Source organism: Peromyscus maniculatus, chromosome 4 (assembly GCF_049852395.1).
Source record: "Peromyscus maniculatus bairdii isolate BWxNUB_F1_BW_parent chromosome 4, HU_Pman_BW_mat_3.1, whole genome shotgun sequence".
Taxonomy (NCBI): domain Eukaryota; kingdom Metazoa; phylum Chordata; class Mammalia; order Rodentia; family Cricetidae; genus Peromyscus; species Peromyscus maniculatus.
The window spans coordinates 142,413,165-142,425,232 of NC_134855.1; the positions used below are offsets into that span (position 1 = coordinate 142,413,165).

The window sequence follows — 12,068 nt, forward strand, 5'->3', positions numbered from 1 at the left end:
TGGCATGCCCGGGCTTCTCGGGTGGGTAAGGGAAATGAGCCATCCATGGGCTTCTCCCACAGGCCGTGCACGCTGGTGATGCTGTTAATGAGGCTCCAGAGTCACTGCTGAGCTCTGCTCCCTGGAGTTGGGCTAGCGGGGGGTAAACTAGTATTGTTGGCACCCGGAAGCCATGATGGATGGCCGTTGTTTATTTATTTATCCCTTTTTTCTAGCAATTTTCTGGGGCACTGGGCTGCTTTCTGTGAAACAGTCCATATCCTGAGATGGCCCTTTTGGAATTTGATGATGTTATTGTCTGTACTGTATGATTGTTGTGATGTATGATTGCTGTTCTTCCTTTGGCTGCCCGGCCTCCTGCCCTTAGGGGGCACTCTCAACCAGATGCCTCCCTCTTCTGTCTTCCAGGCCCGATTTCCCGCCAGCCACTCGGGGCGGCCTCGGGTACCTCGCTGAAGACACAAGCAAGTTCCCAACCGCTTCAGAGCGGCCAAGTGCTCCCCTCTGCTACACCCACTCCAGCCGCACCCCCCACCTCCCAGCAAGAGCTTCAGGCCAAAATCCTCAGCCTCTTCAATAGTGGCACGGTTGCGGCCAACAGCAGCTCTGCATCCCCCTCAGTTGCTGCCGGAACCTCCCAGAACCAGAATTTTTCCACAGCAGCAAACAGCCAGCCTCAGCAAAGACCACAGGCCTCAGGAAACCAGCCTCCAAACATGGTGGGACAGGCAGGGTCTGCTCGGAACATGGGCCCCAGGCCTGGGGCTCCTCCTTCCCAAGGGCTCTTCGGTCAGCCTTCCAGTCGCCTGGCACCTGCCAGCAACATGGCTAGCCAGAGGTCTGTCTCTTCCACAGGTATTAACTTTGACAATCCGAGTGTGCAGAAGGCTCTGGACACCCTGATCCAGAGTGGCCCTGCCCTCTCCCACCTGGTGAGCCAGACTGCAGCACAGGTGGCACGGCCCCAGGCCCCCATGGGCTCTTACCAGAGGCATTACTGAGGCTCCAGCGGTCGGTCCACTGTCCTTAGTCCCTTTCCCTCCCACTTCATCCTAAGTAGAGATGTTTGGAAGTGGTGTTCACACTCTCCGGAGGGGTCGACATCAGATATCCTAAGTTTCTCGCTCCGCTCCTTCCTGCGGCTGTTGCTTACCACTTAACAGAATCAGAACTTAGACTGCTCTCGGAGCTGTATCTTTTGTTTGGGTAGAAAATAAGTATCCCTGGAGTCTAGGCTCAGCTTTTGTCTGATGGGGTTGCTCTGGTCCCTGCTTGGTGGATTTGAAGGAAAAAAAAGGAAGAAGCCAAACCCTGGCTGCCCCAGTTTTTGGAGCACCATTTGTGGAGTCAGTGGTCACAGCCTTTGTTTCCACCTCCACACATGAGCTAGAACTGAGCTGCCTGGCTCACAGAGGATCAGGTTGGCCTCGGCAGGCAGTGTCATCACTGTCTCATCAGAGAACGGAACTCCACTCAGGACTCAGATTGGCTACTCGGAATTGGGGAAGAGCGCCATGGCAGCCGCAGAAGAGAGGACTCTTGTGCCTGCGTCAGAATGGTCCCTTGGGGGTGGTTGGTTTTGTAGTTTTCCATTTTCCTGGAGGGTCTCCAGATGAGTGAGCGGCTCACTCAGCACTTTGACGTGAACTGTGACTGGGACCCACTGCTCCCCACAGCGTTAGTCAGCACCTTTCTGTCCAGCAGCACCCGGTTGGTCAGTCGGTAAGCACTGAGAGGGCAGCTCCAGACTCTGGCACTGGACACCATGTTTCCAGTGGTTTATTCTTTGCCCCGGGCTTTTGTGTTCCTCCAGACCCCTGTTCCCTTTCTGATGAGTAGGGACCATTGATGTGGGACTGTGGGAGCTGGAGATGTCCTCAGACAGCATTCGTAACTTCTGAGACAGAGGGCACTTGGGCACTTGGAGGGCTCTGGCTGCCACCTTGAATGGAGCCAAAGGAATGCACCTTTTCCTTTGGCAAAGACTGCTCATTAGAACCCTGTGGATCAAATCTGGGGGAGAGGAGGGCCTGGCAAGGCAAGCAAGTGGTAGCTCCAGCTGAGTCCCTTGCCAGGGCCTGAGCAAACCAGTTTCAAAATCCAAGGTCCCCAAATGGCAGCAGTTTATGTTCTGATCTGTTCGTGTTAAATGGTGGGTTTTTTCCCCCTCTTTGGAACTCTTGTGTTGTTGATAAAATGAAATAATTACTTTTTAATTAAAATAAGAAAGTCAGACCTGTGCTCATCTTTCTTGGGTGTATCTGCAGCACTTTGCAGAGCACTTCCCCCAAGAGCAGGCCGTCATATCTCTGCACCAGCTTGAAGCTCGGTGTGCTGCCCACCTAGTGAGAAGTGTTAGTCAAGGCACAGAGCAGAAGCCTGCCGCCAAGGCCTGTCCTGCTCTGCATCTGCTTCTGGGAGAGACAGCATATCAGCAAGTGTGTCCAAAACTTACTAGAGGGAAGGAAGCCATGGTGAGGAGCCTTGATGGATGGTGGTTGAGGCAGGGGCATTCCTCTTTTGCTTTCATCTCTGTTGCTGCCCATGGTGCAGGAGTTTGGCAGTTCTATAGTCAGAACCTGAACGCCTTGAAGAGCCTTTAATACACGTGGCATCAATGTCCCAAGCTTCCTCTAGAGACTCACTGCCTCCCGGAGAATACCATACGACCTGACATCTAGGAAGCTCCTCCTGGCTCAGGCACAGGGCCCCAAAGCTGGTGTAATCACTTCTGTGAGCAGAGAGGACAGTTTCCCACCCGAGTCCTGTTCTGACTGGATATGGGGGCCCACATATAAAATCCCTAGCACTTCAAAGGTAGAGGCGAGAGGATTGGAAGTTCCAGATCATCCTTGGCTACATAGCCAAGTTCCAAGGCAGCCTAGGCTCCATGACCACTCAAAAAAAAAAAAAAATCTCTCTTGACAGTGGATTTGACTTCATCCCGAAGTGTCCAAACCGTACCCCTTAGGCTATCAAGGGTGTAATAAAATTATTTTTATTGCATTGTGTGCAGACAGGTATCTAAAAAAATTAACACAGTAAAAGCCTTAAAGCATTAAATGGGAGCATTCAACAGTAAAGGAAAGAACCGACCCTCTCCTTTGCATATTGGCACAAAGAACACAAGATCAATACCGAGGCAGGATGCGAAATACCAAAACACTAAAATTAAAGGCAGGCCTAATAATAATAGTAATAACGATAAATACTCTTGATTTGGCTTGCAACCTCTCCTATTTACAAGGGTTTTGGACTGCATTGCATTGCCCTGCACATAGGTCGGCTGAAACAAAAGCAACACTCGTTCTCACTACCAGGCTATTGAAATATTGCACTCAGTAAAAGTCACCTGGGTGGACATGGAACATCTAGCTACAGTGATTATAAAGGTGACTTGAACGACACAAGGTTCATAACAAATATTGCACATGGAGCACAGAAAAATTGGGTTTTTGTTGTGGGATGTTTGTTTTCATCAACGGAAACTTTGCTCTTGCCAACCAGAGTCTGGGCCCAGGTAGTGCAACTTTGGTTCCCTAATTGGTGTTGGTACAGCCTCCTCCCCTTTGGCGCAGCCCCTCTCTGGCCCCAAAAGGCAAGACCATGGCAAGGGAGGGCAGTCTTGAAGGATGATGGGCCCTGGGTTCTACACTTCCAACTTCATGGCTACTGCCTGGAAGAATGAATATCCGGTCCCCATCAAATCTCAGAGGGGCGGGCCTTGGGCCCAGCAGCCGAGCAGCAGACCTCCGGCCCTGCCACTGGCCACACCTGATCTTGTCTAGATGGTACCAAGCTGCAACTCTCTGCTTTGGGCTCAAGGGAACGAGGTGGTGAGGTCAGCTAGTGGCCCCAGCCCTGGAGGGCAGGATGTCTAACTAGGTGCGCAGGCCAGGGCCCTGGGGCTGGAGGCACTGTACCCAGTCCCAGAGGGCGCTTAAAGGAGCATGCAGTGCCTGTCCCCTTAGTAACGTGCCCTAGGGGAAGGGAACGGCCAAACGCCTTTCTAAGGGCTGAGGGCACCGCCCCACAGGTGGGGCTGGTGGAGCGGAAGCGCCAAGGACGAGTTAGGGAAGCCAAAGGCCTTGAGTCCAAGTCAGAAGAGGGCAGAGAAGCGCGAGGAACAACGGAGCCCACGTGACTCGAGCCCTACTCCAGGACCTGGTGTCTGGGAGACGTAGCTAAGGACCTGCTGCCAGGCAGCAAGGCCCAGCTCCAGAGCACTCAGTAGGCAGCCGGGTCCCCAGGCAGGACCTGCAGATGGGGACCAAGGGAGGGAACATCAGAGGTTGCCCGGGCCTCCTGGTGAGTCGGTCTAGACTGGCATTGGCCCCTCGGCCCTCGCCTGTCCCAGGGAGGAAACTGGGGAGGGGGTGCCTTCCAGCTCCACGAATTCAGTCTTTGGCGAGGAGCCATGGGACATGGGGAGCAGGCAGCAAGCCAACAGAGGAGAGACGCCTGCTCCTCCGCGAAGGCACCGGGCGGGGCTTCCTCGGTGGGCGCGGGCCTCGGTTTCTCCCCATGGAGGGGCGACCCCTCGCTCTCCTGGCCGCCAGAAAGCTCGCATCCACCGAAGCCGGCCGCCGTCTCACCTGTGTTTGCCAAGAACTGGAGGGAAAAGAGGGAAGCCCAGGGCGTGAACAGGGAAGGGAGAGGAGAGCGCGGGCCTCAAAGCACTTGGCTCTCCGCTCCGGCGCGCCGGGAAACCTGGCTCCCCGGGCTGCCGCCTCCCTGGGCGCCCGCAGCAGCGAGAGCGCGGCCGTGGCGAGGAGTCCGTTGCGCTTCTAGTTAAAAGAAATATGGGGACATTAAAAATACACGCGATGTCTCCTGTACACTATGTATAGCGCGGCCGGCCGGTGCCCAGGCTCGGCGACCAGGGTCCCGGGGAACGCGGCGGGGCGTGGGGAGGGACGGGCCCGGGGCTGCCCGGCCCAGGACCGCGGTTCCGCTCCTCTCCACGCCACCTCGCCACCTTTATTGCAGCGTCTGCTCCGGCAGGGCGAGGCCGGGCTCAGAAAAGGGGCCCACGGGCCGCCCTCGGAGTCAGCCCCGATGGGCAAGGCCTCCGGGCTGCAGGCAGCGGGAAAAGGGGCCAGGGCACGGGCACAGGGTCTTATGTAAACGGTGACAGCGGCGGGTTGGCGCGGCGCGGCGAGGGCTCCGGGGCCGCGGGGCCGGGCGCGCTCGGGCCGGCGTGACAGGTCCTGGCCCTCAGGAGTAGATGGTGATGACCTCGCGGCCGCCACCGCGGACCAGCATCACCCGGTCCAGTTGCTCAGTGAGGACCTCCAGGAACTCCATGTCTGAGAGCTGGTCAAGGAGACAGAGCCTGCGCCTTCCCCGAGCCCCCGTGCCTGTCCAGTGCTGACCCTGCTCTGCTGTTTTCATTCCAGGCTAGAGGACACGCGTACTTGGCCAACAACCTCCCTCTTCCCCCCTCACTTAAGTCCAGGATACAGTTTTCATCACCATTGCGGTTGCGGGGAGGCCCGGGCATGTTGAGCAAAACCAGCTTGGCATCCCGGGATTTATTCACGATGACCTCGTTCAGCCGCACAGCCGTGTGCATGCGCCGCACGTTGGACTGGTTCCTGCAGAAGAAAGGAGAGAGGCAAAGGCATTAGCCCAGGCCAGGGAGAGCTAAGTCTGGTCACCCTCCCAGCCTGAGTCGGACTGCCCAGCCTGGTGCTTGCCAGCCTGGGACCTCCCCCAACCCCAGGTCTCTCCAAGCTGGGCCATTTAGAGGCCCCAGAGGCCAGGGACACCCCTTGAGGGTTCCGTGGAGTAGGGGCACTAGAGACCTAGGAGAGAAGATGGAAAAATGGTGGCGCACTTACAGGCTTTCCCACTCACTTCAGGAAACACAAAGAGAAGCAAAGAGAGAAAGAAAAAAAGAGGGATCAGGAAAGGGTGGCTGCCAGGGAGAGCCAACCATCGTCCGCCCTGGCTGAGCGTGGTCTGCTCTCACAGCCCCCACCACCTTCTCCTTTTCCACACCGGCCCTTGGGAGCTGGGCCTGGTGCTTAACAACCTAGCCCAGTCCTGTAAGTCTCGAACTGGGGAAACCCAGGCAAGTCCTGCCCTGGGTCATCAGGCTGCCAGAAGAAGACCCTCCTGCTCCTTTGTTCTGCCATAGTAAACAAGACCTTTAGGCCCACCCCACCCCAAGTTTCAGCCCCTAGGCCCGTACGGCTTCATGCTGAAGAAGTCCTTGATGCCCTCGGTGGAGACGGGACTGGGGCCTTTATTCTTCTCTGCCACTGACTTGTCCTTGGTCCAGGTAAGATGCACCTTCTCTGGGTCTGTCTCCCCCTCCCCCTCAGGCTCCTCCCCTGGAGATGGTGAGCTGCTGGGGCAGCTGGGAGCACTCTGGTCATGGATCAGCTGCACCTGAAGGAGGGGGGTGGTTGTTGAGCAGGTGACTCTTGGTGGCCAGAGGTTCTGCTCCCACGTGCCAGAGCCAAGCCACCCCAGCCACTCACCTCCTCTTCTGGCTTCTCCTCACCGTCGCCAGCTGTCTCCTCGGGAACATTGAGGCGGAGCCGAGTGTTGGCTGGATTCTTCCTCCGAATGGAGCCCCGAGACTCATCTGTGATGCTCTGGATCTAGGGAGTGACATAGGTTGATGCCAGCTCTGCTGGGGGTCACCGCCCACGCCCTGCCAAGAGCCATTACTGCATCTGGTGCTCATCCAGGTTACACACATTCCCGAGTGGCACACACTGTGAAAATAGTACGGTGCCTCAGGACCAAACACCTATTGCATGGCTGACCTGGCCTCTGCTCTCCAGAGCTCAGACCTTCCTGCCATCAGCAACCAGCAGGCTAACACCTGGCACAGCAAGGCGTGAACCTCGCACGATGGTCCCACATCACTCTGGCTGCCCAGAAGATGCCATTTCTTATCACTTCCACTATCAGCCTGGGTGGCACCCCCACCCTTCAAGGGCCCATCACTCAGTTCCCTGAGCGCCTATCAGCCACATTCTGAAAAACAGATTCTCCTCACCTGGGAGACCCATAATCATGGTTCTTCACCCTTGCCTACATGATCTGCCTGCCACTCATTCCCCGAACAACCTAACACCCACTTCTAGGAGCTCCTGTGTCCACAGCCCTGGGTATCATCCCTCACTTCCCCCAGGGACTCCACTCCCTGGGGTGGGTCTTTTATGCATGCTCCAGAAGACCAGTGACTGAAACCTGAAAGATCTTACCCCATGGGACGCTCAGCACCATTACTCTTGAAAGCCCTTCACTCATACCCTAGGAGGCTTGGCCCTGCCTCCTACCCAACATCCCTGTCTTTAAATATACATCAGTTACCCACCCTGAGAGTCTGTTACATGAACCCTTGTCTCCCACACTGGCAGCCCACACCCCCTGAGAACTCGTCATCCATACATATTTAGCATCCACTATTCTCCCTCGGGCCTAGAAGTCTCCTACAGAGAAGAAAGTCTGTCTCAATGCCAAAGTCCCTGTGAGGGGGCCGGGAGGATGCGCAGTCACATGTAGTCCCACTGCAGGGGAGCAGGGTGTCGGGAGGTGATGGCAGATGAGGGTTACTACGGTGAAGTTAAAGGAGCTGATGGCCAGGAATGACAGAGCCTCTCATGCCTGTGCAACCTCATGGTCTGAAGCAGTCGTGGCTCCGAGAGCCCCGCCAGGGGGCCCTTACCTCCCGCTCCCGCTCATTCTTGGTGAGGTGCATCTGTTTGAGGATCTGAGAGCGCTGTTCCATTACCAGTGTCTTCTCATAGGTGTACGCTGAGATGTCACTCTCGTGCTGTGGACAGGGAGGAAAGCCGGAGCTCCGAACTCAGGAAGGCCAAGGTGGGAGGCAGGAGCCTCCCCCTCCCACCAGCCTGCACCTTCCGATCACATGTCCTAGCACCAAGGCTGTGGGAGGCTGGGGACTGTGCGCACAGGGCCATGGCCTGGGAGAGCAGGCAGCTGGTTCCCTGTGCACCCAACACAGAACCAAGGATGTAAATGGTGAAATGATGAATGAGTCGATTAATTAATTACCTGAGTGAAGGAAGACGGGGAAGAAGTTTGTGAAAAGAACAGAGATGAATGAGTGATCGGTGAATGACTACATGGGTAGGTTCGAGAACACAACAGGACACATGGATGCACTGGGGAGATGGAGAGAGATGTGGGACCCAGTCCCCACCAGGAGCAGGCCAGGCAGCAGTCTGCATGGGTTTGAATCCTGACTCTGCCGCTCACTGTGCTGTGCAGTCAAACTCTGAACCGGTTCTGTGTCTCAACATTCTAGCTGGGCATGAAAATGTCTGATGTGTGTATCTCATCGGAGGCCACGAGAGTGTCTACTTGCCAAGTAGACACAGCAGTCTGCCATGGAGTGAACGCTCTTCATGCAGCTACTCTGTGAGAGGAGGCTGGCTGGATGAGATCTTGGATGAGATGGAAGAGGCTAAGGGGTGGTCACAGGGGAAGGCAACCTGCATCATCTGCTGATGGGTATCAGAGGACCCTGATTGGTGCTAGGGCCAATAGCAAAGAGCCGCTGGCGGGACCTCCAGAACTTCAGGGGCTTCTGGGGACTCACCATCTCCACCACCTCCACCTCTGCCGTAATGCGTAAGTGGTACAGAAATGTGGTCAGGTCTTTCTTCATCTGGATGCTGTTGTCGTCCATCTGGGCCACAGTGAAGATCCGCATCTTACATTTCCTCCAGACCTGCAAGGATCAAAGGCAATCCAGAAAGGTCCAGCCAGAAGCTGTGAGAAGACCCGTGGCCCAAGTGCCCACCCCCTCACCCTTCCCACGGGCTCTTCCCGCCAAGTCCCTAGCTGCAGACCTCCCTGCTCAGGTCTGAGCGCCTCCGCTAAGGTACCACTTCCCTGTAGAAACACCCTTCTCCTTTGGAGCAATGTACTTGCCAGGGTGAGACATCATTCCTCACACCCGTGATGAGGGAGATGATCAGAGCCCCCAGGAAGGGCAAGCGTGGAGGCAGGCCAAAGCCCGAGCTTCCCCACGGACATGCCCGCATGCACACACACCCTCCCCACACCACAGACACGCGTGCACACGAACCTTGTGATGACGCAGCAGGAAGGGCAGTAGCATGAGCATGCCCCCATCATGCACGATCCACCACACGTCGATGCTGCCCTCGGAGAAGCGCTCAGGGTTCCCAGGAAACATGGAAACATTCTTGGTGACCAGCAGGGCCAGGTGGCCAGCTGTGGTTTCCCGGACCAGTTCTTGGAAAGGCCAAAAAAAAAAGGACCAGAGGGCAACAGTGACCAATCTTCCTGGTGCCCAGATAAAGCCACAAGATCTCCTGGTACCCAGCACCCACCACACTCCATCTGACCTTGGCTTGGACTCTGGTAATCAGGACACCAGCATCTACTGGGCCTCATCATCTACTGGCTATTTGACTGTAAGAAAGCACTTCAGTCTCTCCTGGTCTCAGTTTCCCAACCTGTTGTGTGTGTATATGAGGTTCATGTGGGCCACATGTGTAGATGTGTCTGGAAGGCAGACATCAGCCTCAGGCCTCCTTCCCTGTCCCTCAAGAGCCGTCTGCCTTGTTGGAGTTTTTCATTTGTTTTTGCAGCTGTCTGTCTGCTTGCCTGCTGGAGACGGGACTCTCTGCCTGACCTGACTGGGCTAGAGCTCACAGAGTAGGCTAGACTGGCGGCCAGCTGAATCCCAGGGGGTCTCCTGTCTCTGCCTCCTCAACACCGGAGACTTTTGGATTCCAGGATCAAACCCTGGGCTCGCCGGGCGGTGGTGGCACACGCCTTTAATCCCAGCACTCGGGAGGCAGAGACAGGTAGATCTCTGTGAGGCCTGGTGTACAAAAGCAGTTCCAGAACAGCTAGGTTATACAGAGGAACCCGTCTCCAAAAACAAAACAACAACAACAAAACGCACCACGGGTGGCCTCTGGCTGTTTCAAACATGACTGACTTCCCAGCTGTGTGACCCAGGCAAAATCCTCACTGTCTCTGTGTCTCAGTCTCACACCAACATGCAGATGACAGTGCCCAGTGCTCGGGGACAGGAGAGCATTAGAGAAAGTCTCGACTTGCCTGGCACACAAAACGCATTCTATAAATGTCGGTCAGACACATGTGGGAAAGACCAGGGCCGAGACACAGACCCTGACCACAGTGACCCTGAAGCTGCAGCCTTCCCCCTGCCCTGTCCTGCCCTGTCTTCATCCCAGAGCCTGACATAGAAGCCAACATGTAACGTGAATGCGCGTGTTGAACCCACACCCGCGCTCAGAAGCAGTGCAACCCCGGGGCCAGGCCCTTCCTCTCTGAGCCCGCCGCATCAGTACCGATGAAGTTCCTCCATGTCTGGTGATCCTCTTTTTGCCGCCAGTTCCGAGGCCAGCCCACGAGCACGGTGTTGTGCTGCAGCCCGCCGAGGCCCCCAGACTGGATCAGGTGGGACACGCCATCACGCAGGTTAGAGGAGATGACGACCTGGCAGAAGCCCTTCACCTTCTCAGCCTCCATCAGGCGCCTGATAGACTGCGGGGTGGGGGGTGGGGGAGCGGGTGTTGGTAAGGGCCAGCCTCGGACACCCTGGGCTGGGGCTCCCAGCCTCCCTCCCGTCTCTTCACCCCTCCCTCCCTGTCTCTGGCCCTTTCTGCATCTGTCTTCCCGAACCTCAGCTATGATCTTATCTGACTCACTCTAGGACCCACACCGGCACCCCATCACCTTCGGTCCCTGTTCCTGCTCATCACGAGGACGAGGACGCACCCCACCTCCTCACACCCTGCTCTTGCTCTAACACGTCCTTTGCTCTGCACCTCCATCCCACGGGCTCCTGACCCATCATCCATTAAAGCCTGCCCCCCCTCGACTCAGATGCCTCCCTCCCCAGAGACCACCCTCCACCTAGACCTCAGGTAAGCCAGGCTGCCCTGCATGGCTACACAATGTAATGATTTATTTTTAACAAAAACGATGGGCATTTTCTGTGCACATTTAATCTGCGCTGGGGGAAGGGTTCTCATTACTCCCATTTTATCAATGAGGAAATCGAGGCTAAGAGGAATTAAGACTCGCTTAAGGACAAGCTGCTAACGTGAGTGACAATTCAGCAGCCGGAGGCTCATTTTAACCGCTCTGCCCTCAACCACTGACCTGATGTCTAACAAATAGAGGCTAATTCCCATCTCCGCCACCTCCCGGCTGTGGCCTTGAGCAAGTCACCTAACCTCTACTCTTATCGTCCCATGGGGGTGCAGTTCCACTTAGGAATCAGGAGAATTACACAACTTGATTCCTGAAAGGGCTCAGGACACTGCCCTGTATCATAGCCCTAATGTGTCCTGTTGCACTGTCCTTATTAACCCAGCAAAGCACTCAACAGTGCCGGACGGGGTCGGAGCCTCCGCGGGTGGCCTGTGGCCTGTGGCTAGCACTTGGTCTCTTGCTCTGCCCTACGCCTAGCCTTGTGCCTGGTTCCCAGCATGCCCTCGGCCAGTCCACGTTGAGTCGTCCTGACCAGTTGGGGCCTCCAGCTCTGAGTCTTGATGGATCGGTGTGAACGGCCCAGTGAGGCAGAAACAGAAACTGTCACAAGCCATTAGAGGGGCCCCTCCCCGTCTCACCTTGCCTCCCTAGGCCCCCTTTTCTCTCTCCCGGCTACAGCCCTGGGGGAAGATAGGCCTGAGTCTGAAGTAGAGCCCACTTCCTCCTAACCCACTGGGTTCTAGACACTTGTCTTGCCGTCCATGCCCACTCAGCTGCCCCATTCACAGTGGCTGCATATGCTCCTTTGTGGATGTGACAAAAGCAGGTGACCCAGAGCCAGGGGCATGTGCAAATCCTGGCTAGACTTCAGCCAGCCTTGTGACTTCAGAAAGCTGCCAGCCCTCTCTGGGCCTTGGCTTCCTCCTAGAAGAGCTTTGAATTTGTTTTTGTTTTGTTTAATTTTTTGTTTGGTTGGTTTTTGTTTTTGTTTTGCTTTGCTTGAATTTTAAAACACCTGAAAGATTTGAAAAGATTTACCCCTCCAGAAGGAAGAGTAGTTTCTGAGGAGAGGTAACCTGATC

At 55.9% G+C, this 12,068-nt stretch overlaps 2 protein-coding genes across 7 annotated transcripts in view; one reads left to right on the plus strand and one right to left on the minus strand.

Annotated features, from left to right (window-relative positions):
• Nucleotides 1-2,233, plus strand: part of Ncoa5 (nuclear receptor coactivator 5) — a 35,492-nt gene extending 33,259 nt beyond the window's left edge. For both annotated transcript variants that reach the window (XM_042276795.2, XM_006970968.4), the window contains exon 8: nt 409-2,233. In XM_042276795.2, coding sequence (XP_042132729.1) covers nt 409-456 — 48 coding nt within the window. In that variant the 3' untranslated portion in view covers nt 457-2,233. The remainder of the gene's footprint in view (nt 1-408) is intronic.
• Nucleotides 2,234-2,977: 744 nt separating this feature from the next.
• Nucleotides 2,978-12,068, minus strand: part of Slc12a5 (solute carrier family 12 member 5) — a 39,224-nt gene continuing 30,133 nt past the window's right edge. For 4 of the 5 annotated variants that reach the window (XM_006970969.4, XM_042276793.2, XM_006970970.4 and 1 more), the window contains 9 exons: nt 10,338-10,533; nt 9,077-9,246; nt 8,585-8,716; nt 7,688-7,795; nt 6,489-6,611; nt 6,197-6,396; nt 5,844-5,858; nt 5,464-5,597; nt 2,978-5,309 (listed from right to left, as the gene is read on the minus strand). In XM_006970969.4, the coding sequence (XP_006971031.1) occupies nt 5,218-5,309; nt 5,464-5,597; nt 5,844-5,858; nt 6,197-6,396; nt 6,489-6,611; nt 7,688-7,795; nt 8,585-8,716; nt 9,077-9,246; nt 10,338-10,533 (1,170 nt within the window). In that variant the 3' untranslated portion in view covers nt 2,978-5,217. The remainder of the gene's footprint in view (nt 5,310-5,463; nt 5,598-5,843; nt 5,859-6,196; nt 6,397-6,488; nt 6,612-7,687; nt 7,796-8,584; nt 8,717-9,076; nt 9,247-10,337; nt 10,534-12,068) is intronic. The other variant, XM_042276792.2, reaches the window with a different exon arrangement.